General features: G+C 45.3%; 1 protein-coding gene across 4 annotated transcripts in view; it reads left to right on the top strand.

The window, feature by feature from the left end:
* The window catches only part of klc3 (kinesin light chain 3), a 66,363-nt gene that overhangs the window by 16,782 nt on the left and 22,592 nt on the right, over positions 1 to 26,989 (top strand). For all 4 annotated transcript variants that reach the window (XM_041179444.1, XM_041179447.1, XM_041179448.1 and 1 more), the window contains exons 3-9: positions 2,501 to 2,750; positions 5,303 to 5,530; positions 7,140 to 7,212; positions 11,014 to 11,239; positions 18,885 to 18,972; positions 20,795 to 20,896; positions 25,877 to 26,050. In XM_041179444.1, coding sequence (XP_041035378.1) covers positions 2,514 to 2,750; positions 5,303 to 5,530; positions 7,140 to 7,212; positions 11,014 to 11,239; positions 18,885 to 18,972; positions 20,795 to 20,896; positions 25,877 to 26,050 — 1,128 coding nt within the window. In that variant the 5' untranslated portion in view covers positions 2,501 to 2,513. The remainder of the gene's footprint in view (positions 1 to 2,500; positions 2,751 to 5,302; positions 5,531 to 7,139; positions 7,213 to 11,013; positions 11,240 to 18,884; positions 18,973 to 20,794; positions 20,897 to 25,876; positions 26,051 to 26,989) is intronic.

Below are 26,989 nucleotides of genomic sequence, written 5' to 3' on the forward strand. Positions count from 1 at the left end.
TTGGTGAACTGATCATTTAAAAACCCTGATATTAGGAGATTATTTTATATTTAAGCCTGGTTGTATTTCAATACTTACGTTTGAGTCAGGATTTTATCTGGTGGGAGGGCGGTGGAGGGGAATGAACAGTTCAGTGTTTGGCTCACTATAAATGCTGCACAGTAGCTGGGAGTGTGATTGCAGAAACAACCTTGTAGTACCCTCTATAACTCACGTGATAGTGTGGCAACGTAATCCTTCGCTAATTACAGCGCATTGGTAATTACAGTAGAAAGAGCTGCAATGTCCTCAGAGAAGTATATCTTCAAAGCTAACGAGGCAAGATGGGACACTTAAGCAATTGTTATTCGTTCTTTGTTTTAATCTTCTCTGCTTTTGCCATCTGTCACTCCGGGAGGAGGGGGTCTTGTGGTAGTATCCCTACTTCTGGGCCAGAAGCTCTGGGTTCAACCCTCACGCCAGGTCTCATTGGCTATGGAAGGAGTGGTCATGACACAGTTCAATGGGCTGTTAATCAGCCTGTTAATCCTTCCACAAACTCTCAACTATTCCCCAAAGGGGGAAAAAAAAGTGTGAAGATATGCTTAAGAGAAAAACTCCAGCAGGAGAGTTTCTTCAGCCGCTATCCACATCATAAATATTTTTTTATTCCTTCATGGGATGTCGGTGTCGCTGGCTAGGCCAGCATTGGTTGCCCTTCCCTAATTACCCCAGAGAAGGTGAGCTGCCTTTTTGAACCGCTGGAATCCCTGCAGTGTAGGCACACCCGCAGTGCTGTTAGGGATTTCTAGGATTTTGACCCAGTGACAGTTAAGGAACGGCCAATATATTTCCAAGTCAAGATGGTGAGTGGCTTGGACAGGACTTCCAGGTGGCGGTGTTATCCTAACCCATTGTGTTACAATGTCACTACAGAGATTAGAGTAATACTGCCCACCACTGACCCACCACCTGCTCCTGACACTTATCCTCCCCCTTTCCTCTCAGCTTTACTTACCCAAGTGTCAACCATTTGTGTGTGGTTCAAGTCCCTGTTCAGAGACTTGAAAGCAAAGCTCAAGGTTGACACTCCGGTGCCAGTACCCAGGGAGCACTACACTCTCGGCCTTTCAGATGAGGTGTTAAAGCACGGTCTCTTGTACTCTAAGGTAAGTGCAAAAGATCCCATGGAACAGTTTCGAAGGGCAATTTTCCCTGGTGTTCTGCCCAATATTTATCCCTCAATCAGCATCATTAAAACAGATTACTTGGTCATCCCATTGCTTTTTGTGGGAGCTTGCAGTGCGCAAATTAGCTGCCATATTTCCTACAACACTTCGAAAGAGCTTCATTGGCTGCAAAATGCTTTGGGGCATCCTGAGGTCGTGAAAGGTGCTATAGAAAGGGTGTTCCACAGCTCTTGTCTCCTCAGTATCTTCAACTTCAGGGTAGACAGCTGGTTTCTCAGTGTCTTTCCTGGAAAACTCTGAGGTAAACCACACACCAAAAAGTAGTTTATTTTTCCTCATTTTTCCCTGCTGTCTTGTATGTTCACAACATGTGATAGAGGACTAAACTTTGAGTTTAAATACATTTTGTTCTGCATATTTCTGTTTAAATTTGTTTTCAGGATAATGTTGTTAAGGCCACATTTATTGCCAATCCCTAGTTGTCCTCAAGTGATGGTGGTGGGCCTTCCCTCTTCAACCACGATAGTCCATGAGCGCAATTGTGGGGGAATTGGCAGTAAATATTGCCTGGTCACCCACCTATATAATTCATCATCTGCAGAACCAAGCAGGGTGGTTTCGTAGACATTAGGGGCACTATTCATGCAGGAGTGGAGAGTTCTCAAACATCCTGGCAGCAATGCTCCCCCTAACATCCGCGAAAACATTAGCTGGTCGTTCACATAATTGCAGCTTGTGGGATCTTGCTGCATGTAAAGTGGCTGGCCAGCAGACCATGACTGTACTATCATGTGAAGTACTTTTGGGATTGAGGGATGTGATAAAATGCTATTTAAATTCAAAAACCTTTCAGATGTGCTGGGAAGGAACTTAAGGCCCTGCGTGACCCTGGGTCCCTCGTCTCTTGTTTCCCTTCTAATTTTCTGCCCGCCTTTTGTGAAGGAGCTGACTGTTCCTACTACACTGTTTCATGGGCATTACATCTTTCTAGAATGCATGGGCACTCCCAAGTATGGGTTTAGGTGAAGAATTTCACCAGGTTATTTGGCTGTAGGGGCAGTTCTGTCTTTATTTCTCCTTTCCTGCTCAGGTTGAAAGGACAATTTTGGCTGTTCGCCCCCTTCCCCATTTGAGAGGAGCTGACTCATCCCAGACTACGAAATAAATCTAGGACCTCTGGTCTGTATGGCCAAATAAAACAGCAGGTAGTGCTTACTTTCATTTAGCCTTTGGGAAAGCTTAAGGCATTGTCTTTTCCATGACAGGCAGCTCACATCAATACAAATGAATATTTAATTCCCGCTAATGGACTGTTTACCTCCTGTGCATAGGGCCCGGTGCGTCATGTCCACAATGGTGCAGTTAAATGAAAAGCTGAGTGCGGACGAGATCATTACCGGCACCAAGCAGGTCATCCAGGGGTTGGAGGCACTGAGGAACGAAAACAATGCCATCCTACAGAACCTACAAGAAACACTGAATGGTCTGACTGAAGATGAAGAAGCTCACCTGGTGGAAGAGAAGACCTGTCTGGTCCAGAGATCACTGGAGATGATTGAGCTGGGGCTAAGTGAAGCACAGGTAGGACTGAATATTAAATTACAAGGTGACACTACACAAAACTGGGATTGTATTCCCAAGAATTTATAGAATAGAATGGTTACTGCACAAAAGGAGGCTATTAAGCCCATCAAGTCCATGCTGGCTTTCTGAAAGAGCATTTAGCTAGTCCCACTCCACCATCCTTTACTTGTACTCATGCAATTTTTTTCCCTTGTGCTTACCAATTCCTTTATGAAAGCCACAATTGAATCCACCTCCACCACTATTTCAGGCAGTGCATTCCAGATCCTAACCTCTTGCTGCGTAATCTTATGTCACCTCTGGTACTTTTGCCATTCATCTAAAACCTGTGTTCTCTGGTTCTCGACCCTTCTGGTAATAGTTTCTCCCTATCTACTCTTGTCTAGATTTTTATGATTTGGAACACCTCTATCAAATCTCCTCTCAACATTCTCTTTTCTAAGGAGGACAACCCCAGCTTCTCCAATCAGTCTAAGTGGCCAACCAAGTCCCTCACCCCTGGAACCATTCTCATGAATCTTTGTTGCACCCTCTCTAAAGCCTTGACATCCTTCCTGAAGTGAGGTGCTCAGAGTTGGATACAATACTCCAGTTAAGGCCATATCAGTGTTTTATAAAAGTTCATTATAGCTTCCTTTCTTATGTACACTCTTTGCCTCTAGCTATAAATAGGATTCCGTATGTTATTCTAAACTTTTCTCAAACTGCCCTTCAACAATCTCGTACTCATAAACCTCCAATTCTCTCTGTTCTTGCACCCCTTTTAGAATTAAACTGTTTAGTTTATATTGCCTCTGCTCATTCGTTATTGGAAATTTATGGGGTGGTTTGATCAAGTTTTCAAAATATTAAGGGGAACTGATATGGTAGACAGACAGGAACTGTTTCCACTGGTTGGGGATTCTGGGACTAGGGGTCATGGTCTAAAAATGGGAGCCAGACCTTCCAGGAGTGATGTTAGGAAACACTTCTACATACAAAGGTGGGACAAGTTTGGAACACTTCCACAAATGGCAATTAATGCTAGATCAATTGTTAATTTTAGAACTCTGATAGATTTTTGTTCTTCAAAGGTATTAAGGGGTATGGGACATAGATAGGTATTTGGAGTTAGGTCACAGATCAGCCATGATCTCATTGAATGGTGGAACAGGCTTGCAGGGCTGAATGGCCTCCTCCTGTTCTATGTTCCCAAGAATGCTCATTTTTCAAGGGTTGTAGCACTTGTGGATTTTCAAAGATACAGAAATGCAAAGTACTCCTTCAAAGAGAAGAAAATTATGGGGTATGATTTCCAATTGGCACTGTCCCTGTACACACTGAGCACATTCTTGAGTCCCTCTGTTTTTACACAATTACACACCCCTGTACTCTCACCAGGTACTCCTTCGTTTTCTTAGCCCATGTGCATCCTCCCTCCTCAACCTCGCTGATCCTGAAGCTTACAGCTCCTCTTGTACCAACATTCTCAATTATTCCAACTGACCGGTGAACATTCCATCTTGGTGCCGATAAATGAGTGGAGCTGATGGGCGTGGACATGATTGTCACCATTGGCACCGGGTACACCACCCAGAGGCAGGAGGCACTTATAGGGGAAAAATAACACCACCCTGCAGGGAAAAATACCAATCCGTCTGGAGTGCGTTCCTGGATTTTGCTTCTCCTATCATCCCTCCACAGGCCTGTCCTTCCCTCTGCTGTGGAAGGATGATAGTCGTACTTCACCATCCATTCCGGGTGAACACTTTGATACGAAGAGGCACCACTTGTGCTTACCCACTAGGGGAGATGCAAACTAAACCTGTGGTTTTGACTAATAGATCCCTGAACTGTTAAGAAATCAAACTCCTCGAGACAATGCTTGGCTGGAACATTTCACTAAATAAGCTTAAGCAACTAACACCAACTTGGTTGGATGGGCACCTTACCTCAGCAACTTCAAACCCTTTCTTGAACGACTGTAGTGTTTAAAAACCTGACAGGCGCCTGTAAGTGAAAATTTCACAGCACCTTCCGCAAATGAATGACTTCAATGCACATTCCTCCAAAGATCTTGAATCTAATCTTTAGATCCTGCTTTTTGTTGACTTTTTTTCCCCAAAGTTGGTTTAAAGCCGTAAGGTTTTACAGAAAAGCCGACATAGAGAGGGTGAAACCTTTCTCCTTAATGTTGTGAAAATAATCAGATCCCGAGGCATTTGACAAGGATGTGTCTTCACATTGCAACGCTGCAGTACCAGTTACTGGATCGCTCGAGTTTCTCTGAGCCATGGAGACAACAGTGCTCCCTCTAGCAGTACAAAACTGCATCATTTCTGTTTACTCCACAGGCCCAACAGCCTTCATGTTGCTGCAGATCCTGACTCCTGGACATAACAGACCCCAAACCTCTATTGAACAGCATGTTGGCCCTAAAATATTTACCGTTTAATGTTCTCTTCTTCAGAGAAGCAGGAAATAGAGAAGCCATTGAAGTGAGTTTCTGGGGGAGCTGGAGGCATTTGGTCGACTTGCCCATGTGTTTTTATTCTTGATCTATATTTCAGGTGGTGACCGCTCTGTCGACCCATCTCAGCACCGTGGAGGCAGAGAAGCAGAAGCTACGAGCACAGGTGCGTCGGCTGTGCCAGGAGAACCAGTGGTTGCGGGATGAGCTGGCTGGCACCCAGCAGAAGCTGCAGAAGAGCGAGCAGATGGTGGCACAGCTGGAGGAGGAGAAGAAGCATCTTGAATTCATGAACCAAATCAAAAAGTACGACGAGGAGGAGGCAGGGGTACGTCAAAGAGCAGCGCCACAAATAAATACTCGAAAGGGAGGAAATTTGAAAGGGGCTCTGGGGAAAGGGCAGGGGTGTGGGACTAATTGAAACCCTTTCAAGGAGCCAGCACAGGTACCATGGTCAGAATGGCCAACACCTGTGCTGTATGATTTGATGAATTTTTTTTTATATTTCTTCCCTTTTTTCCTGCCTTCTGACAAGAAGGTGCTGACTCCATCAGAACCCTAGCTCTATAGGGGCAGCACCCCTCTGGGCACCATGCCAAAGCGCCAATTCTTCATGCCTCAACTTGGCATGTGTTGACAGCTAACCGTGCCCTCTTGTGATCTCCATGTGTGCGCCGCGTCTCTATTTTAAAATGTACCCTTAATTAGGTTGGTTGCAAGCTCCGGCACTCTGTGGCGCCAGACCTTGCCAGGAGATGGGAACCGACTCCAGAATGCAACGCTCAAAGGCAGACGGCAACCATTGTTGGGCTTGCCATTTCCTTGCAGAATAGAACAGGCAGGAGTTCAGAGGACCAGCAGCTCTTTGGTGCAGAGAATTGGCCAAACGGTCAATGAAAAGGTACAGGGCCCAACCATGTGTGAATACGATTCTGTCTGCTTTTCTAACTCTTTCACAAACTGCTATGTTCAACAATTTTGTGCTCACAAACCTCCAATTCTCTCTGTTCTTGCACCCCTTTTAGAATTAAACTGTTTAGTTTATATTGCCTCTGCTCATTTGTCATTGGAAAATTATGGGGTGGTTTGATCAAGTTTTCAAGATATTAAGGGGAGCTGATAAGGTAGACAGAGAGGAATTACTTCCGCTGATTGCGGAGTCTGGGACTAGGGGTCACGGTCTAAAAGGACATCTAGAAGGACAAGGAAGCAGATAGATGGGAACACGACCACCTGGAAGTTCCCCTCCAAGTCTCTCGCCATCCTGACTTGGAAATATATGGCGTTCCTTCACTGTTGCTGGGTCAAAACCCTGGACCTCCCTAACAGCACTGTGGGTGTACCTACACCCCATGGACTGCAGTGGTTCAAGAAGGCGGGTCACCACCACCTTCTCAAGGGCAATTAGGGATTGGCAATAAATGCTGGCCCAGCCGGCGATGCCCACATCCCATGAATAAATTCAAAAAAACTTTTTTCCAACCATTTAACTTCAGCAGAAGCATTACTTAATTACTTGCTTCACTCCCAACAGCCATGCACTAGTTTGTTCCTTTCTCCTGACCTGCGATTTGAAAATTGCCTTCTCGCCCTCCCCAGCCCATAAGCAAGCTCCTCAAGAAGCTTAGAAGGCAGTTAATTGGAGGTGAGCGGGTTGCCGACTTCCCCCACTACACTTCGAAAATAGCAGTGCTTTCGGAGGCTTCAAAAGACGGACACCCACCCAGGAGCGCTGCTTTCAAAGCGCACCCACACCCAACCTCGCCCCACAGGTAATTGAAAATCAAGCCTTCTTTATCAGGGGTCACTTTCACAGCCACAAGATACCCCAAAGGACTTTACCATCAACGAAGAGCCTTTTGAGGTGTAATCACTGTTGTAATATATTTCTTAATCTCTTATGACTGTTCTCCCCACTTCCCTTCTCTATTTAACAGGAAGATAAAGTCAGTGTGTTCGCAAAGGGTCCACTGGATGACCTGTTCCCCAGCGAGGATGAGCCGACTCAACGTACGTACACTGCAAACCTTACGGGAGCTAACTTTTGAATTTTATTGCTCCTATTTTGAAAGGAAATTCAGTTCCTCCCCCCACTAAGTCCCGACGCAAGCTTCTCGGTTGTTGCTTCCGATCACAGCAAAACTCAAGTGTCAGGGAATTCCGGTAGGGTTTCTTCAGACAGAGGACATGTGAACGAGCACACAAAACAAACTGTGTGCGCTGGTAGATGAGCAGGAAGCTTTTTTTGGAAAAATCCCAAAACGAAAAGCAGGCAAGTTCCTGCACCTGAAAGATGAAAGGTTTGATAAAAGATATGGAGACATCTCGCAGAAAAAGGGTGGGGATAATTGAAGGTGAGGGACTGAAATATGTTGCTATTTGTTATTTTGTACTATTTTAAATACTTGGTTGGATTTGATGAGGTTGAAGTTTATAGAGAGCTAGATGGCTGAGTCATTTCAGCATTTTTTTTTACAGATTAAGTAATTAGTGTTTCTTTTTCCTATCCTACTTGAACAGTCTCCCTTGCTCCAGTGATTCTTTTAGAAAGAAATGAACTCTCAGAAGTTTGGGGTGATGTTTGACAAGGCCGCCCACATTCCTAGATGCCCTGCAAAGGTGGGAGCGAGCTATCTTCTGCAGTGATCATTTGTACAGCTGAGTGGCTTGCTACTTCATTAAGAGCTAACTACAGTATGGTATGCAGGTGACGTAAGAAGTTAAGAAGGCAAATGGAATGTTGCCGTTTATTGCAAGGGGAACAGAGTGTGAAAATAGAAAAGTTATGCTAGTGTACAGTTGGTGAGACCACATCTGGAGTACTGTGTACAGTTTTGGTGTCCTTACTTAAGAAAGGATATATAATTGCATTAGAAGCAGTTCAGAGAAGGCTCATTTGACTGATTCCTGGGATGAAGGGGATACATTATGAGGAAAGGTTAAGCCTGTGACCATTGGAGTTTAGAAGAATGAGAGGTGACCTGATTGAAACATATAAGATCCTGAGGGGACTTGACAGGGTGAATGCTGAGAGGATCCTCTTGTGGGGAACCTAGAAGCATGGGAGACAGTTTAAAAATTGGCGGCCTCCCATTTAAGACAGAGGTGAGGAGAATATTTTTCTCTCAGAGGACGTTAGTCTGTGGAATTCTCTTCCCCAGAAAGCAGTGGAGGCTGGGCCATTGAGTATATTCAAGGCAGAGTTAGATAAATTTTTGATAGACAAGGGAGTCAAGGTTATGGGAGACAGACATGAAAATGGAGTTGAGGCCACAATCAGATCAGCCATGATTTTACTGAATGGTGGAGCAGGCTCGAGGGGCCAAATGGCCTACTGCTGCCCCCAATTCTTGTGTTGTTGTATAACTTGAGACTAGAGTCACGTATAGGCTAGATAGGGTCGAGATGGCAGGTACCCTTCCCTGAAGGACATTGTCTCAGAGGGTGGGTTCAGCTTTTTTGATCTGAGATGAGGGGATTTTTTTTTTATGTTCAAGAGTGTTATGAAGTTTTGAAATTCTTTATGGGGAAGGGCTGTGGATGTCCTGTCACTGAGTATGTGTAGGACAGGCCACTAACAGAATCACGGGGTAGGGCAGGAAAGTGGCATTAATGTAAAAGATCAGCCATGATCTGCTTGAATTCAGGAGCAGGCTGGAGGGGCCCATTGGCTCACCCCTGCTCCTGTTCCTTTCAAAGACATGAGTGAACTGTTTGGGTTTTTACAATAACCCACACTTGCAGTGAATTTGTTACTGGTGCCAACCCACAAGTTACCAGTTTGATGGCACTCAGTTTGTCAAATTGGCATATCCGGGCTTGACAAAGGAGATCTGAATTGCAAGCTCAACACCATAATCACTGCAGCACCATAGCTGAGCATCATCTGTGTCAATCATTGCTTCACAATTCCCATGGTAGCTCAGTTAATAAAGGCATGGATTGCTACTGAGCTCTCTGTTCATCCTTTAAGGTGAAAACGACTATGTACAGCGTAGAGGTGTTAGGTGGGCACATAGCTGACTGCAAAGGCCGATCCGTGCCTGGAAGGTTCTGCTGCAAATAGGTCAGGATACTGCAGACAGTTTGGCTCAGGATTGCCTCTCCTTGTGTTTTCTCCCTGTGTCCGATATGCGCTTGATTTCAAAGGAGGCCGTACTTTTTTATCATTGCGCCAAGTGCCGCGATCCTGGGTGAACTTCCCCCGGGACTCAGAAGTCAATATCAAAACTCCTAACTGAAGCTGCTGAGCTTTACAGGCCAGAAAGGTCCCATGTTTGACCCCAACCTGCGATGAATTAATTAATTAGTTGAAGTGGCTGCTGGGGTTGCTTGCCCTTGAGAATTTGGCATTGAGTCGCCTTCTTGATCCACTACAGTCCCTGAGGTGTAGGTACACCTACAGTGCGGTTATAGGGGGAGTTCCAGGATTTTGATCTAGTGACACTGAAGGAACGGCGATATGTTTTAAGTCAGGGTGATGTGTGATTTGGGGGGAGGCTTTCTGGTGGTGGTGTTCCCATGCCTGTTGCCCTTGTTCTTCTAGGCAGTAGAAGTCACAGGTTTGGAAGGTGTTGTCAAAAGAACCTTGGCGAGCTGTTGCGGTGCATCTTGAATATGGTCAACACTTCAGCCAGTGTGCTGGCGGTGGAGGGAGTAAATATGTAAGGTGGTGGATGGGGTACCAATCAAGCAGGCTGCTTTGTCCTGGATGGTATTGAGCTTCTTGAGTGTTGGAGCTGCACTCATCCAGGCAAGTAGAGAGTATTACATCACACTCCTGACTTGTGCCTTGTAGATGGTGGATAGGCGTTGGGGAGTCAGGAGGTGAGTTACTCATCACAGGATTTCCAGCCTCTGACCTGCTCTTGTAGCCACAGTATTTATATTAGAGAAGCTAGGACTGTTTTCCCTAGACAAAAAAAGGTTGAGAGGAGATTTCCTAGAGGTTTTCAAAATCATGAGGGGTCTGGACAGAGTAGATAGGGAGATAAAAAAGTAAAATGCTGGAAAAACTCAGTGGGTCTGGCAGTATTTTTTGACTATTCTTCAGAGTTTACCTCAGCTCTGAAGAAGAGTCAGACAGACTCAAAACCTTAACTCTGTTTCTCTCTCCACAGATGCTGCCAGACTTGCTGAGTTTTTCCAGCAATTTCTGTTTTTATTTCAGATTTCCAGCATCTGCAGCATTTTATTTTTATTTTAGTAGAGAGGGAGAAACTGTTCCCATTCGTGAAAGGACCGAGAATGAGAGGGCACAGATTTAAAATAATTGGCAAAAGAAGCAAAAGTGATATGAGGAGAAACTTCATTTATGCAGCGAGTGGCTAGGGTTTGGAATGCGCTGTCTGAGAGTAGGGTGGAGGCAGGTTCAATTGAAGCATCCAGAAGCAAATTAGACTGTTACCTGAAAAGGAAGATTGTGCAAGAGAAGGTGGAGGAATGGCACTAAGTGAGTTGCTCATTCATAGATCTGGTGCAGACATGATGGGCCAAATGGCCTCCTTCAGTGCTGTAACAATTCTGTCATTCTGTGATTTGGCTGGTCAGGTAAATTCCGGTCAGTGGTCAGTTTGGACTGAGGACATTGGCTTTGGCAGTGACGCCTCTGTAATTGAATAATCTGTCAATACTTGTTGCCTAAACTAAGTAAGATCTCCTTGAAAGAGGTAAGTGAGAGCATCCTGTACCCCTGTGAACACAAGTCATTGTGGGGATGGAAGACAATTTGTAATAGGAAGTAGTGTCTATTAAACGGAAGAGAGGGCACTGGAAACTGAAGTGATTTATTTGTGTGCTTGTGTGTTGCAGTGCATCAGCCACACAGCAGTGCAGCAGCTGCTGCCCAGCAGGGCGGGTATGAGATCCCAGCACGACTGCGAACATTGCACAACCTGGTCATACAGTATGCTTCACAAGGCCGCTATGAAGTGGCTGTTCCACTCTGTAAACAAGCACTGGAGGACCTGGAGAAAACGTCAGGCCACAACCACCCCGACGTGGCCACCATGCTAAATATTCTCGCCTTGGTGTACAGGTATGATCCCTTTATTGCTCCAGAACCACACTGCAAGCTTACTTAATAATACTGACAATAAGGATAATAGGAATGAGATTACACTTAGGTCAATGATATATTGACCTATACCAGGAGGTCCCCAGGAGCGTGTCAGTATTTACAAAGGGTCCCCAGGAGTGTGTCAGTGTTTACAGAGCATCCGCAGGAGTGTGTCAGTGTTTACATAGGGTCCCCAGGAGTGTGTCAGTGTTTACAGAGGGTCCCCAGCAGTGTGTCAGTGTTTAAAGAGGGTCCCCAGGAGTGTGTCAGTATTTACAGAGGGTCCCCAGGAGTGCGTTAGTAGTTGCACCTTGTGTGATATGCTTACTTAAAACATTAACTTGCTTTCTTTGTTCTGACCACAGCTGACCATTTAGTACAAATGCAGAGCATGCAGAGATATTAGTGACAGGGGTGGGGCCCGCTCGCCGACACATAAAATGACGCGTGGTGACATCAGGCAGAACTCCCAACGTCACCGCGCACCATTTAAATTTTCAGGAAGGCAGGGGCGCAGCAAAATCAGTTGCGCACCCGCCAACCTTTCAGTGGCCAATTGAGGCCATTGACAGAGTCAATTAAGTAATTAAAGGACCTGCCCGTCCAACCTTACGGTTGGCGGGCAGGCCAGGAGCCCCAGCGCGAATTAGAAAAAGCATGAAACCTCATCCACGGGCGGGGTGAGGTTTCATGTAGGCTTTTAAAAATTATAAGAAAGTTTTTGTAAAAATTATGGACATGTCCCAACTCATGTGACAGTGTCACACAAGGGGACATGTTAGGGAAACTTTATTTTTCTATTTTAAGCTTTTTGACATTTACAGTCAATGTCCCTGAGACTGCACTTAGCCTCAGAGGGATGAGTGCGCCCTATCGTGCACATGCGTGAAAGAGCACACTCGATTTTGGGAAACCCCCCCTGTCCACACAGGGAGTGCACAGCACTGCGAACGTTATGCTGGGTGGGCCTTAATTGGCCCACCCATGTAAAATGGCGCTGCGCCCCCAATTGGGGGCGCTGATTGGAAGTGCACCTGTGCGCGCCTGCCCATCAACTCCCCCCCCCCCACGATTGGGGGAAAATCCTGCCCTAGGTTTCTGCATCCTTTCTCTATTTATTGAGTTACTGGCGTGTTGGCTCTGCTGGAGTATACTCTCCTTTTAAAAAGTATTTCTGTTGAGTTTTTTTTAAGCAGCCCACCTCTTCATTGATAACAGATGTGTGGTGTATTTTTTATTAAAAAAACAATATTTTAATAGAAAATTTCTGTATTGGTACCTGGGACCTGGAAGCAGGACAGTATTTGCAGTGGGATCCCCAGGAGTGTCAGACATTGCAAGGGTCCCCGGAGAGCGTCGATATTTGCAGGGGGTGCCCGGGAGCATGTCAACATTTACAGGGGGTCCCCAGGGAATGGGTCAATATTTGCAGGGGGTCCCCGGGAATGGGTCAGTATTTACAGAGGGTCCCTGGGAGTGTGTCAGTGTTTGGACGGGGTTCCCAGGAGTGTGTCAGTTATTGGCAGGGGGGTGCGTAGGAGTGCATCAGTAGTTGCAGGAGGACCCAGGAGTGTGTCAGTAGTTGCAGGAGGACCCAGGAGTGCGTCAGTAGTTGCAGGAGGACCCAGGAGTGTGTCAGTAGTTGCAGGAGGACCCTGGAGTGTGTCAGTAGTTGCAGGAGGACCCAGGAAGTGTGTCAGTAGTTGCAGGAGGACCCAGGAGTGTGTCAGTAGTTGCAGGAGGACCCAGGAGTGTGTCAGTAGTTGCAGGAGGACCCAGGAGTGTGTCAGTAGTTGCAGGAGGACCCAGGAGTGTGTCAGTAGTTGCAGGAGGACCCAGGAGTGCGTCAGTAGTTGCAGGAGGAGCCAGGAGTGTGTCAGTAGTTGCAGGAGGACCCAGGAGTGTGTCAGTGGTTGCAGGAGGACCCGGGAGTGCATCAGTAGTTGCAGTGGGTCCACAGAAGTGCGTCAGTCATTACAGGGGGTCCCCGGGAGTGCATGTGTGCGTGTGTAATAGTAATTGCCTTATCATTTAAAGACAGTATAGGGCTCTGCTGCCAGTCCTCTCCTTACCCTACAGCAGCTATATGCTGTGTCTGCACAGGCTCCCTATCTAGTTGTCAGGGATTAAGTGTGGCAGAATGGCTCCTTTTCACACAAGGCAAATACCAACTGAGCCATTAAGCGTTGGCACTCTTAAAGCAACACACCAGTCTTAGAGTTGATAAAGAAACTAAAATAGAAATATTGGTAAACTGTTAAATCTAACTTCCAGTTCTGATGTAAGGTAATCGACCTGAAAGTTCAACTCTGCTTCTCTCTCCACAGCTGCTGCCAGACCTGCCGAGTATTTTCAGCATTTTCTGTTTGTATTTCCGATCTCAAGCAGCCACAGTGGTTTACTTTTGTTAAAGTACCACCGTCATTAGGTGCATATTTATGTTGAAATTAAGATTATGCCTTGATCTGGGTGCTGAGTATTGGGGAGATCTTTGTCCCACAGCCCGTGTCTTCTTTTAGTTGGGAATTTGTGTCTAAATAGCACCTGCAAAAATCTGAACCAAAAGCAGTATTTTTTTTAATTTCCCTCAAACTTCTTCAATGTAGAAGGTGAATTTTGGCAGCAGATTAACTATATTTAGTTCTTTAAGAAGATCATGAATACCTGAAGGAATTAATGCTGTTGAGTTTACAGAAGGTCATCAAGATTTTAAAAGGCTAGCCTTAATCCGAGAATTGGATTAGTGCTTTTCAATTCACTCAGAGGCACTTTGTGTTCTTTCTAATATATTCCCAGAAGAGCATTTTGATCTTAAAGATAATTTTTCTCCTGACACTTTTGCCGAAGGTGCTTTTATATCAGAGATAAAAACAAAAAACTGCGGATGCTGGAAATCCAAAACAAAAACAGAATTACCTGGAAAAACTCAGCAGGTCTGGCAGCATCGGCGGAGAAGAAAAGAGTTGACGTTTCGAGTCCTCATGACCCTTCGACAGAACTGTTCTGTCGAAGGGTCATGAGGACTCGAAACGTAAACTCTTTTCTTCACCGCCGATGCTGCCAGACCTGCTGAGTTGTTCCAGGTAATTCTGTTTTTGTTTTGTGCTTTTATATCATGCTGCTTCTGACCCTGACCAGTTTCCTCAGCTGTTAGGACCATTACAAAAGCACTTGCAGAATCGGGTGCAGTGTCTGCGAAGGGATATTTTCACCATGGTCAAACTTGACAGCAAGGGTGTCCCATATTCTTTACTTGACGGTGAAGTTGCCGGGATTTGCCAAGGCCAGCAGCCAGAAAGCAAACGCCATTGTAGTGGCGATTACAGGAGGCTGCAGAAGGGTTTGGACAGGTTAGGAGAATGTGCAAAGAAGTGGCAGATGGAATACAACATGGGGAAGTGTGAGGTCATGCACTTTGGTAGGAAGAATAGAGGCATAGACTATTTTCTAAATGGGGAGCGAATTCAGAAATCTGGAGTGCAAAGGGAATTGGGAGTCCTAGTTCAGGATTCTCTTAAGGTTAGCTTGCAGGTCGAGTCGGTAGTTAGGAAGGCAAATGCAATATTGGCATTTATTTCTAGAGGACTATAATATAAAAGCAGAGATGTGCTGCTGAGGCTTTATAAGACTCTGGATAGACCACATTTAGAATATTGTGAGCAATTTTGGGCCCCGTATCTCAGGAAGGATGTGCTGGCCCTGGAGAGGGTCCAGAGGAGGTTTACGAGAACGATCCCAGGAATGAAGGGCTTAACATATGAGAAACGTTTGAGGACTCTGGGTCTATACTCGATGGAGTTTAGAAGGATGAGGGGGGATCTGATTGAAACTTACAGAATACTGAAAGGCCTGGATAGAGTGGATGTGGGGAAGATGTTTCCATTAGTAGGAGACACCAGGACCTGAGGGCACAGCCTCAGAGTAAAGGGAAGACCTTTTAGAACAGAGATGAGGAGAAACTTCTTTAGCCAGAGATTGGTGAATCTATGGAATTCATTGCCACAGAAGGCTGTGGAGGCCAGGTCATTGAGTGTATTTAAGAGCGAGATAAATAGGTTCTTGATTGGTAAGGGGATCAAAGGTTACGGGGAGAAGGCGGGAGAATGAGGTTGAGAAACTTATCAGCCATGATTGAATGGCGGAGCAGACTCGAAGGGCCGAGTGGCCTAATTTCTGCTCCTATGTCTTGTGGTCTTATTGTAAAGGCAACTTTGAGTCACTAGGGGCAGAACAGAGCATGGAGTAAAGGCCCCAGCATGGGACGGCTGAAGTTTGGTTAATGGGGTCACATGGGTTGTTACTCATCTAAATCCGGGCTTCAGGCAGAATTAGGGAGAACGCCACCCAGGCCATGTCTGTTATAAGAAACCAAGCCAGATGGTGAAGAATGAATCTAGATACAGATCCATTTCTTGATAGTCAGTTTTTTTCACACGGGCTGCAGGACAAAGATCACCCCATTACTCAGCATCCCAATCAAGGCATTATCTTACTGTGAGCATAACTATGCATTTAACAACGGTAGAACTTTCACATAAAAGTAAACCACTGTGGCTGCTTGAGATCAGAAATAAAACCAGAAAATGCAGAAAATGCTCAGCAGGTCAGGCAGCACCTGTGGAGAGAGAAGCAGAGTTAAAGTTTCGAGTCGATAGATAACCTTACGTCAAAACTGGAAGTTACATTTAACAGTTTACCAATATTTCAATTTTAGTTTCTTTATCAACTCTAATACCAGAGTTTTGCTTTGAGATGGAAACCAGAGTGCCAACACTTGATGGTATTACATATCTCTGCCTCTTACCTGCCAACCAACCCAGTGTCCCAGCAGGTCCCTTTTTATACCTTTTTGAGTATCAAATAAACTAATAGACTAATGAAGCCCCACTTAAAGGGGAAAACAAATTAGAGTGAAGTTTGATATAATCTCTTTTAGAGCAGGCACACTGGCCAGTATGGGGATCAAACCCTGGACCTTGGCGCTGGCACTACGCTTTAACCATCTGAACTAACTGGCTGTCATCAGTACCTTTTTATACTCTAATGAGTGTACCATTAGAACAAATAAAATAATTAACAAATTGACAGCCCGTCAAAGGACACTGTTACTAAAAGCAAAAGCCTTAACAGAAACATATCAAAGTTAAATGAAAATAATATTTTGGGGGCTGATGCACCCCAGCCCCTGCGGCACCCTCAAGCATATCAGCAGACACCATGTGTAGCCCCTCTTTATACCCTTTTGAGTAAATCAAATAAATAAACTAAGGAACCACGCATTAAAGGGAGTGTCTATATTCTTTTGTAATATAAATAAAAATAAATTGATAAATAAACTAATATAACAGCCCCTTAAAGGTGTACTATAACAAAAATACAAAACTTTAAAGGAAGTTTAGCAATTAAATTAGAATGCCATTTCTGCAGCTGATGACGCACTCCAGCCCCTGTGGCGCCCAAGTCCCTTTTTATACTCTTTTGAGCACCAAGTAACCAACTAAACTAATTAACAAATAAAACTAACAGCCTCTTAAAGGGGCAGTCCCTTTTTATACTCTTTTTAGAAAAAACAAAACTCAATAAATTAAACAAAAATTAATAAATGAGGAGGTGACAGTTCTGGTGGGGCACCGCAACAAAGAGTCCCTTTTTAGCTCTTTTAAAGCCAACCAAATAAACCAAATTAACAAAATGAGGGATAAAATAAGCACAACCCCTAAGTTAGGTTAGCTGTAAAACCAAAGACAAAGTTTAAAGAAAACTTACAAATATCAAATGCAAATGTGATTAAGGGGGTCGATAAAGCACCCCAACCCCCATGGTGCCAGAGTCCCTTTTTACATGTGCTTAAGATACTTAATCAATCAGTAACGCTTTCGAGTACAAACACATTTCCATCTGTTTTTCAGATGATGTTACATTGTTTCATAGTTTGCCATTGTGAGATTTGAACTCTTGATCTTTGGGTTACAAAAGTGATACCATAACCACTTGGCTATTTAGGCCAAGATCAGTAACTCTTTCGAGTACAAACCTGTTTTCATCTGTTTCAGATGAAGTTACATTATTTCTTAGTTTACCATTGTGAGATTTGAACTCTTGATACTCTTTTGAGTAAACCTGTTTCCATCTGTTTCAGATGAAGTTATATTGTTTCATAGTTTGCCATTGTGAGATTTGAACTCTTGATCTTGGGGTTACAAACCCAGTACCATAACCACTTGGCTACTTAGGCCAAGCTGCCAAGATCAGTAACTCTTTCGAGTACAAACCCGTTTCCATCTGTTTCAGATGAAGTTACATTGTTTCATAGTTTGCCATTGTGAGATTTGAACTCTTGATACTCTTTTTTTTTTGAGTAAACCTGTTTCCATCTGTTTCAGATGAAGTTACATTGTTTCATAGTTTGCCATTGTGAGATTTGAACTCTTGATCTTAGGGTTACAAACCCAGTACCATAACCACTTGGCTATTTAGACCAAGCCAAGACCAGTAACTCTTTCGAGTACAAACCCGTTTGCATCTGTTTCAGATGAAGTTATATTGTTTCATAGTTTGCCATTGTGAGATTTGAACTCTTGACCTTGGGGTTACAAACCCAGTACCATAACCACTTGGCTATTTAGGCCAAGCTTAAAATTACATTGTTTCATAATTTGCCATGGTGAGATTTGAATTCTTGATACTCTTTTTGAGTAAACCTGTTTCCATCTGTTTCAGATGAAGTTACATTGTTTCATAGTTTGCCATTGTGAGATTTGAATTCTTGATCTTGGGGTTACAAACCCAGTACCATAACCACTTGGCTATTAAGGCCAAGTTTATTTTATTAAGGCCAAGTCTGCCAAGATCAGTACCCCTACCTGTTTATCCTTAACCTTAACAATACAATTAGCGTAAGATTAACATTGACCAGTGGAGTGCTGCAAGGATCAGTGCCGGTGCCTCAGCTGTTGATAATTTATATTAGTGACTTTGACAAAGAGACTGAGCAGTGTATCTAATTTTCCTGATGATACAAAACCAGGTGGGAATGCAAGCTGTGAGGAGGACACAGAGAGGCTGACAAGAGGAAGGGTAGGAGGAAAAAAATATTACTTCTCAGCTCAAAAGAGAACGTTTCATTGTAGTAAGCAGCTCCTTATCACACATCCCTTTTGTTTTGTTATTTTTTTCTCTGCTCTTCAGGGGGTTAGGAGGGCAGAGAAGGACAATACTGAGGGAGACCAGGGACCAGATTGCCCTGACACATAGAGGCTGCAAACTTATAGAACACTTTATGAGAATGATTAAAAATGCCATGTGCTGCACTTGTAACAAGAGAAGCAAAGCAGCCCATTATACTTCAGTGGATGTCCAAACTCTTTCAGTTTGAAAATGCAAATAATGTTGGGAAGTGGGAATGATTTACTCTCTAAAACCCATTAGCGCTCCTTGTGAATTATCGCTCTGCTTTGTTACTTAGTCCTTAACTGAACACTTCCCTTTTTTGTTTGCTGCCTGCACTCTCTCAGCCACTCCAAGGGCAGTCAATGGCAGACAACATTAATTGTTTGCTGGATCCACTACAGTTACAGTGCCTCTCAGAAATCCTCCTAACGATCCTCCTTCTCCTGTTTTGCAGAGATCAAAACAAATACAAAGAAGCTGCAAACCTCTTGAACGATGCTCTGACGATCCGGGAGAAAACCCTGGGCCAGGACCATCCAGCGGTCAGTTTTGATGTTTTAGTGTGCAGCCCTTAACCGGGCTGGCTAGTCTGATGATCTATCGCTGCCCAATGCAGTTCAATAACTGGAGCAGAAAGGTTGGCTTGTCTGCTGATACAACAGCTACGTATTTACATAGCACCTCTTAAGCAGTAAAATGTCCCAAGGCTCTTCAAGGGAGTGTCATCAGACAAAATTTGACACTGTGCCACATAAGGAGTTATTAGGGCAGATGCCAAAAGCTTGGTCAAAGAGGTTGGTTTTAAAGGAGGAGAGAGATGTAGAGAGGTTTATGGGAGGGAACTCCAGTGCTTAAGCCTCAGGCAGCTGAAGGCAAGGCCAACACTGGTGGAGTGATTAAAATTGGGGATGCAGGAGGCCAGAATTGGAGGAGAGCAGAAATCTTCCAGGGTTGTAGGAAGGGGAGGAGGTTACAAAAAAAGGAAGGAGCAATGCCATGAAGGGATTTGGAAACAAGGATTGTCAGGGTGCAGTGGGGTAATTGGTGCTTTATGCAGATGGGTGGTTAAAAGTCAGGGAGGTTAACTCCCTCAGTTTTCTGTCCTCTCTTGAGTGCTCTGCACAATTGCTGGACTGCAGTTCCATTGGGTAGCAGCTGCTCCAATAACACGCCAACCCGTTATATGTTGCCGAGGCTTCTTTGGCTAGCACTCTCTCACTTCTAAACATAAACTTGTAGGTGCAACTGCAACTACAGAGACGCGAGCATGTTTTCTGGTCTGACATTGCCAGTGCAAGACCGAGAGAGTGCCATCCTGTCGCAAGTGCAATCTTTTGGATCAGATATTAAACCGGGGCCCCATCGGCCCTCTCAAATGGATGTGAAAAATCCAACGATGATTTGAAGAAGAGCAAGGAAGACCCAGCTGATATTTATCCCTCAGTTAGCACTAAAAACAAATTATCTGGTCATTATCACATTACTGCTTGTGGGATCTTGCTATGTGCAAATTGGCTGCTGGTTTCTGACTACATTGGAAAAATAAATAATAGGCGCCTTGGGGCCTTGAGCTGTTTAAAGGCGTTACATAAATGCAAGTCTTTTTAATTAGCCAAAAAATTGTGTAAATTAACCTAATGTCTCAAGACCCTGATAGATGCCTTCAGGATTATGAAAGGGTTGGATAGTGTAAATTGGAGGGTGAGACCAGAACCAGGGGGCATCAGTAAAAGATGGTCACTAATAAATCTATGAGGGAATTCAGGAGAAAGTTCTTTATCTAGAGAGTGGTGAGAATGTGGAATTTGCTACCACAGGGAGAGGTTAAAGCAAATAGTAAGGACACGTTTAAGAGAAAGTTTGATAAGCACACTGGGGAGAAGGGCATCGAAGGATATGGTGATAAGGTGAGATGAAGAGGGATGGGAGGAGTCTCACGTGGTATCAGACCTGTTGAACTGATTGGCCTCTTTCTGTGCTGTAACTACCGGAGAAGCTGACGTTAGTTCCTGAATAGCTGGTTTGTGTTGAGTGGATTGATCTCCACCAGAATGGCAAAGGGACCCTGTGGTTGAGTTTAATGTCCCTGAATTAGGCAGAGTTGGGCTGGGGGTGGCGGGAAGAAATGGGCCAGAGTTTCAGCTGCTGATCACCATTCAGTAACCCCAGCTGATATGCCTACTGGATGCAGACCAATCGGTCTTACATACCCCACCCCCCAAACGGTTGTACAATTTACTGGAACATGTGCCCGTAGAATGCTGAACAGTGAAGGAGCCTTCACATCTTCAGGACCAGGAAATTACAGAAGGCAGAATAAAAAGCACCACGTGCTAACCTGGCCTTTTCATTCTTTCTGCACAGGTAGCTGCCACATTGAATAATCTTGCTGTACTTTTTGGCAAGAGAGGAAAATACAAAGAAGCTGAACCGCTCTGCAAGAGAGCTTTGGAAATCCGAGAGAAGGTGAGAGAGACAAGAAGAGGTTCCAGCGGCAGAGCTGAAACTGCTCAGTGTGCTAACCACCCCCGCCAATATACTGCTCTGTGTGCTAACCCCCCCCGCCAATATACTGTTCTGTGTGCTAACCCCCCCCCCCCCCAATATACTGCTCAGTGTGCTAACCACCCCCCAATATACTGCTCAGTGTGCTAACCCCCCCCCAATATACTGCTCAGTGTGCTAACCCACCCCCCCCAATATACTGCTCAGTGTGCTAACCCCCCAATATACTGCTCAGTGTGCTAACCCCCCAATATACTGCTCAGTGTGCTAACCCCCCAACATACTGCTCAGTGTGCTAACCACCCCCCCCCCCAATATACTGCTCAGTGTGCTAACCCCCCCCCCCAATATACTGCTCAGTGTGCTAACCCCACCCCCAATATACTGCTCTGTGTGCTAACCCCCCAATATACTGCTCAGTGTGCTAACCGCCCCCCCCCCCCAATATACTGCTCTGTGTGCTAACCCCCCAATATACTGCTCAGTGTGCTAACCACCCCCCCCCAAATATACTGCACAGTGTGCTAAACCCACCCCAATAAACTGCTCTGTGTGCTAACTCCCCAATATACTGCTCTGTGTGCTAACCCCCCAATATACTGCTCTGTGTGCTAACCCCCCAATATACTGCTCTGTGTGCTAACCCCCCAATATACTGCTCTGTGTGCTAACCCCCCAATATACTGCTCAGTGTGCTAACCCCCCCCCCAATATACTGCTCTGTGTGCTAACCCCCCAATATACTGCTCAGTGTGTTAAACCCACCCCAATATACTGCTCAGTGTGCTAACCCTCCCCCGCCAATATACTGCTCTGTGTGCTAGCCCCCCCCAATATACTGCTCAGTGTGCTAGCCCCCCCCAGTTTACTGCGCAGTGTGCTAAACCCACCCCAATATACTGCTCAGTGTGCTAACCCCCCCCCCAATATACTGCGCAGTGTGCTAAACCCACCCCAATATACTGCTCAGTGTGCTAACCCCCCCCCAATATACTGCTCTGTGTGCTAACCCCCCCAATATACTGCTCAGTGTGCTAACCCCCCCCCCCAATATACTGCTCAGTGTGCTAACCCCCCCCCCCAATATACTGCTCTGTGTGCTAACCCCCCAATGTACTGCTCAGTGTGCTAACCCCCCCCCCAATATACTGCACAGTGTGCTAAACCCACCCCAATATACTGCTCAGTGTGCTAACCCCCCCCCCAATATACTGCGCAGTGTGCTAAACCCACCCCAATATACTGCTCAGTGTGCTAACCCCCCCCCAATATACTGCGCAGTGTGCTAAACCCACCCCAATATACTGCTCAGTTTGCTAACCCCCCCGCAATATACTGCTCAGTGTGCTAACCCCCCCAATATACTGCTCAGTGTGCTAACCCCCCCCCAATATACTGCTCTGTGTGCTAACCCCCCAATGTACTGCTCAGTGTGCTAACCACCCCCCCATTATACTGCGCAGTGTGCTAAACCCACCCCAATATACTGCTCTGTGTGCTAACCCCCCAATGTACTGCTTAGTGTGCTAACCCCCCCCCCAATATACTGCGCAGTGTGCTAAACCCACCCCAATATACTGCTCAGTGTGCTAACCCCCCCTCCCCCAATAAACTGCTCAGTGTGCTAACCCCCCACCCCCAATGTACTGCTCAGTGTGCTAACCCCCCACCCCCAATGTACTGCTCAGTGTGCTACCCCCTCCCCCAATATACTGCTCAGTGTGCTGACCCCCCCAATATACTGCTCAGTGTGCTAAACCCCCCCAATATACTGCTCAGTGTGCTAACCCAATATACTGCTCAGTGTGCTACCCACCCCCCCAATATACTGCTCAGTGCTAACCCAATATACTGCTCAGTGTGCTACCCACCCCCCCAATATACTGCTCAGTGCTAACCCAATATACTGCTCAGTGTGCTAAACCCCCCCCAATATACTGCTCAGTGTGCTACCCCTCCAATATACTTTTCAGTGTGCTAACCACCCCCCAATATACTATTCAGTGTGCTAACCCCCCCACAATATACTGCTCAGCGTGCTAACCCCGCCCCCAATATACTGCTCAGTGTGCTACCCCACCACCGCCCCCCCCAACCTGTACCTCCACAGAAAGACAAGATGGGGTAATGCTATGGGATGGCCGCTAATATATTCACTAGTTGATGTCTTGTGACATTGCTGTTGGTAAGTGTGGTAAATCAGGATACTGTGCCGGCATCGCACAATGTATTATTAATTTAAATGGGACTTGTACCGGCTCAAGTCCACGGAAGGGGTGCAGTGAATATTTGCCAGAATAATACCAGGGCTTTAAAGGGTTAAATTATGACAGGGTGGGGGGTTGCTTAAGAGTGTTTCTCTTGTGTTTGGAAGTCTGAGGGCCAATCGAATCGAGTGTTTGAACGGATAAAGGGATTGAATAGGGTCGATGTGGAGTTTCCTCTGGTGGGGGGGGGATCCAGAACAAGGGGCCATAATAAATTTGGAGAGAGGCCATTCAGGAGTGAATCAGAATGTACTTTCTCCACACAAAACTTGGTGGAAACCTGGAAAACTCTTTCCACATAAGCCCATGGATGCTGGTAACATTCAAATTGTAAAAGATTGAGATGGACAGGATTTTATTGGGAAGGTGTACCTAAGGGCAAAGGCAAATAGACAGAAATGAGATGCAGATTGGCCATAATCTAATGGAAGGGTAGAACAGAACTGAGAGACTGAATGGCTATAGCTCCTGCCCTCTTTCAGTCTCAGCTCCAGCTCTGAGGCAACTAACATCAATTGACTGATCCAGAAAAGAAAATGTTTTGCCCTGTAACATAGTGAGATCTCTGGTGTGGACCCTGGTACTCGTTAGATGTGTCATTTTTAATTGATGAGCTACAATCAAAGACTGCCAATGCTAGGAAAGCATTTAATTAATAAAAGGATTTAGAGCTATGTTATATCACAAGGGTAAGACTGTCACTAATAAAAAAGGGGCAAGTGGCACATATTGCTGTAAAAATCTATGTATTGTTCTGCTGTTTGTAACCCAGCTGAAAGACGTGGGTTTGATATGATAGAACACTTTGCTCCTTGTGAAGAATGAACCCTCTGACATAGTGTAAATAATATCACAGAAGGTCTCCTAACTTTTCAGAAAACATTTCTTCATACTTGTGTGCGACCCGAGTTCTGATGACAGCTGATTTGATTTAGCTTGCCTGAATCCAACTTTTTATTCTGTGTGGCCCGCTAGGAATTCTTTCCTACAGAGACTTCTAATTAATCCCAGATGGCTTTCAGCCTTAACCAGTTTAGGTCCCAAATGAGCTGTCTGCAAATTAAGTTTAAAAGATAAAAATGCTAACTATTTTTCCTGTGCTTTGGGGGATATTTAATTAGCAGCAAACTCGTGGTGCCTTGTGCATTGCAATTTAGAGGCAGGACTATAAGTAATGTGTTTTCACTGCTTTTATTTACCTTTATTGGCTAACAATGAGGATTCCACCAAAACTTAAAAACTTCTCGTGATACTTCTTTACTTTCAAATGTCTCCCTTCTCCCAAAGCTATTAAGTGTCAGTGTGGCTCAGACAGCAGCACACTTGTGTGTGTGTCTGAGTGATTGTGTGTGTCTGTCTGTGTGTGTGTCTGAGTGATTGTGTGTGTCTGTCTGAGTGCATGTCTGAGTGATTGTGTGTGTCTGTCTGAGTGTGTGTCTGTCTGTGTGTGTGTCTGAGTGATTGTGTGTGTCTGTCTGAGTGCATGTCTGAGTGATTGTGTGTGTCTGTCTGAGTGTGTGTCTATCTGAGTGTGTGTCTGAGGGATTGTGTGTGTGTGTGTCTGAGGGATTGTGTGTGCATGTCTGAGTGATTGTGTGTGCGTGTGAGTGATTGTGTGTGCGTGTGAGTGATTGTGTGTGCGTGTCTGAGTGATTGTGTGTGCGTGTCTGAGTGATTGTGCGTGTCTGAGTGATTGTGCGTGTCTGAGTGTGCGTGTCTGTCTGAATGTGTGTGTGTCTGTCTGAGTGTGTGTGTCTGTCTGAGTGTGTGTGTCTGTCTGAGTGTGTGTGTATCTGTCTGAGTGCGTGTCTGAGTGTGTTTGTGTCTGAGTGATTGTGTGTGTCTGAGTGATTGTGTGTGTCTGAGTGCGTGTCTGAGTGTGTGTGTCTGAGTGTGTGAGTGTGTGTGTGTCTGAGTGCGTGTCTGAGTGTCTGTGTGTGTGTGTCTGAGTGATTGTGTGTCTGTCTGAGTGCGTGTCTGAGTGTGTGTGTGTGTGCATGTCTTGAAACACGCATAGAACATGTCTATGTGTGTAGAACGTGTCTGAGGGCGCATACGTGTGTGCCTGTGTGTGTGTGTGTGTGTGTGTGCGTGCCTGAGCATTTGATTGCGCATGCATCTTGAGTGCGCGTGTGTGTCTTGTGTCTGCATCAGAAAATTAAAGCCTTACTTAAACACATAATGCGAGAATGCTGCACTGTCATACACTCACCTATCTGTCCAGGTAATAATTGTAGGGGAAACATTTTATCAACATCTACTTTATTTCTTTATTTTACGCAGCGAGTCACCATGACTGGAGCGCACTGCCTGAAAAGTGGGGGGGGGAATCAAATTGAATAGTAACTTTCAAAAAGGAATTGGATATATGTCTGGAATTTATAGGCCAATGGGGAAAGAACCAGGGCAGTGGTACTCCTTCAAAGAGCCAGCATATGGGTCAAACGGCCTCTTTCTATGCTGTGTGACCAACGTTTCTTCCTCAACCAACATCTACAGAAGGCATCTCACTTTGAAATCTTGTCATCTGAAGACTGGCTGCCTAAGTAGCAAAGTCCCTGCATTTCAAGGCAGTTCATGACAGTGAAGCACTACTGATAGATGTATTCGATGTTGTAGATGTGTGAGGCTTTCGTCAATGAGCGTTGCTAATTTTCATGTTACAAATCCTCAGGTGCTGGGCAAGGACCACCCCGATGTAGCAAAGCAGCTGAATAACCTGGCGTTGCTGTGTCAGAACCAGGGCAAGTATGAGGAGGTGGAGTATTACTATGAGCGGGCCTTGGAGATCTACCAGACCAAGCTGGGATCAGAGGATCCCAATGTGGCCAAGACGAAGAATAACCTGGTGAGGAAATCAGCTCGCAGCAGTATTCCAGAGAGGAGAAAGATTTTTCAAATAAGCATGTCAACTCTTCACGTAATGAGCTATCTAACTGAGCTTCAAGGGTGTTTGACCACAGGGGCATCACAGGCCACCCTAATCTCTGATGACATCCATCGCATGACATCCATAAGTATTCACGTTTCACCAGGATGCAAAAACCTTCTCAAGGGAACTTAGGGACAGGCAATAAATGCTGGCCTTTGCCGGCAATACCCATATCCCAAGAACGTTAAGAAAAATCAGTGGCTGAATTATCCCCCTCCCGCCCAGAGGCAATAGGAGCACTCAGTACATGGCAAATCAGTGGAGCCGGCACAGATAGGGCAACATTGCTGAGACCTCCCTTAGCCAGTCTGGCTCAGTATTACACTTGCCAACGAAGCTGGCGAGGGGTGGTCCACTCATAGCTTTTAAACAGAAACAGGCAGATCTCACAGGGCTGTATTAAAATCGTCACTGAAGAGGCATGAGAGGAGTCGGGAGAAATTTCTTTTCAGGCAAAGCAGTGCTTTGAAGCAAAATTGTACTACTGGGAGTAGTTCAGGATGTTTCCCCTAGTGGAAGAGACTAGAACTAGGGGACACAATTTACAAATAAGGGGTCTCCCATTTAAGATGGAGATGAAGAGAAATCTTTCTCTCAGAATGTCACTGGTCTGTGGAATTCTCTTCCCCAGAGAGCAGCAGGCAGGGTCACTGAATATTTTTAAAGCTGAGTTAGACAGTCAAGAGAGATAAACAATTTTCTTAATTGACAAGGAAGTCAAGGGTTATGGTGGGTTAGATATGGAAGTGGGGTTGAGGCCACAGTCACAGCAGCCATGATCTTATCAAATTGCAGAGCAGGCTCGAGGGGCCGAATGGCCTGCTCCCTGTTCCTAAATTATATGTTCATATGGTT

The sequence above is a fragment of the Carcharodon carcharias genome, chromosome 34 (genome assembly GCF_017639515.1).
Source record: "Carcharodon carcharias isolate sCarCar2 chromosome 34, sCarCar2.pri, whole genome shotgun sequence".
Taxonomy (NCBI): Eukaryota; Metazoa; Chordata; class Chondrichthyes; order Lamniformes; family Lamnidae; genus Carcharodon; species Carcharodon carcharias.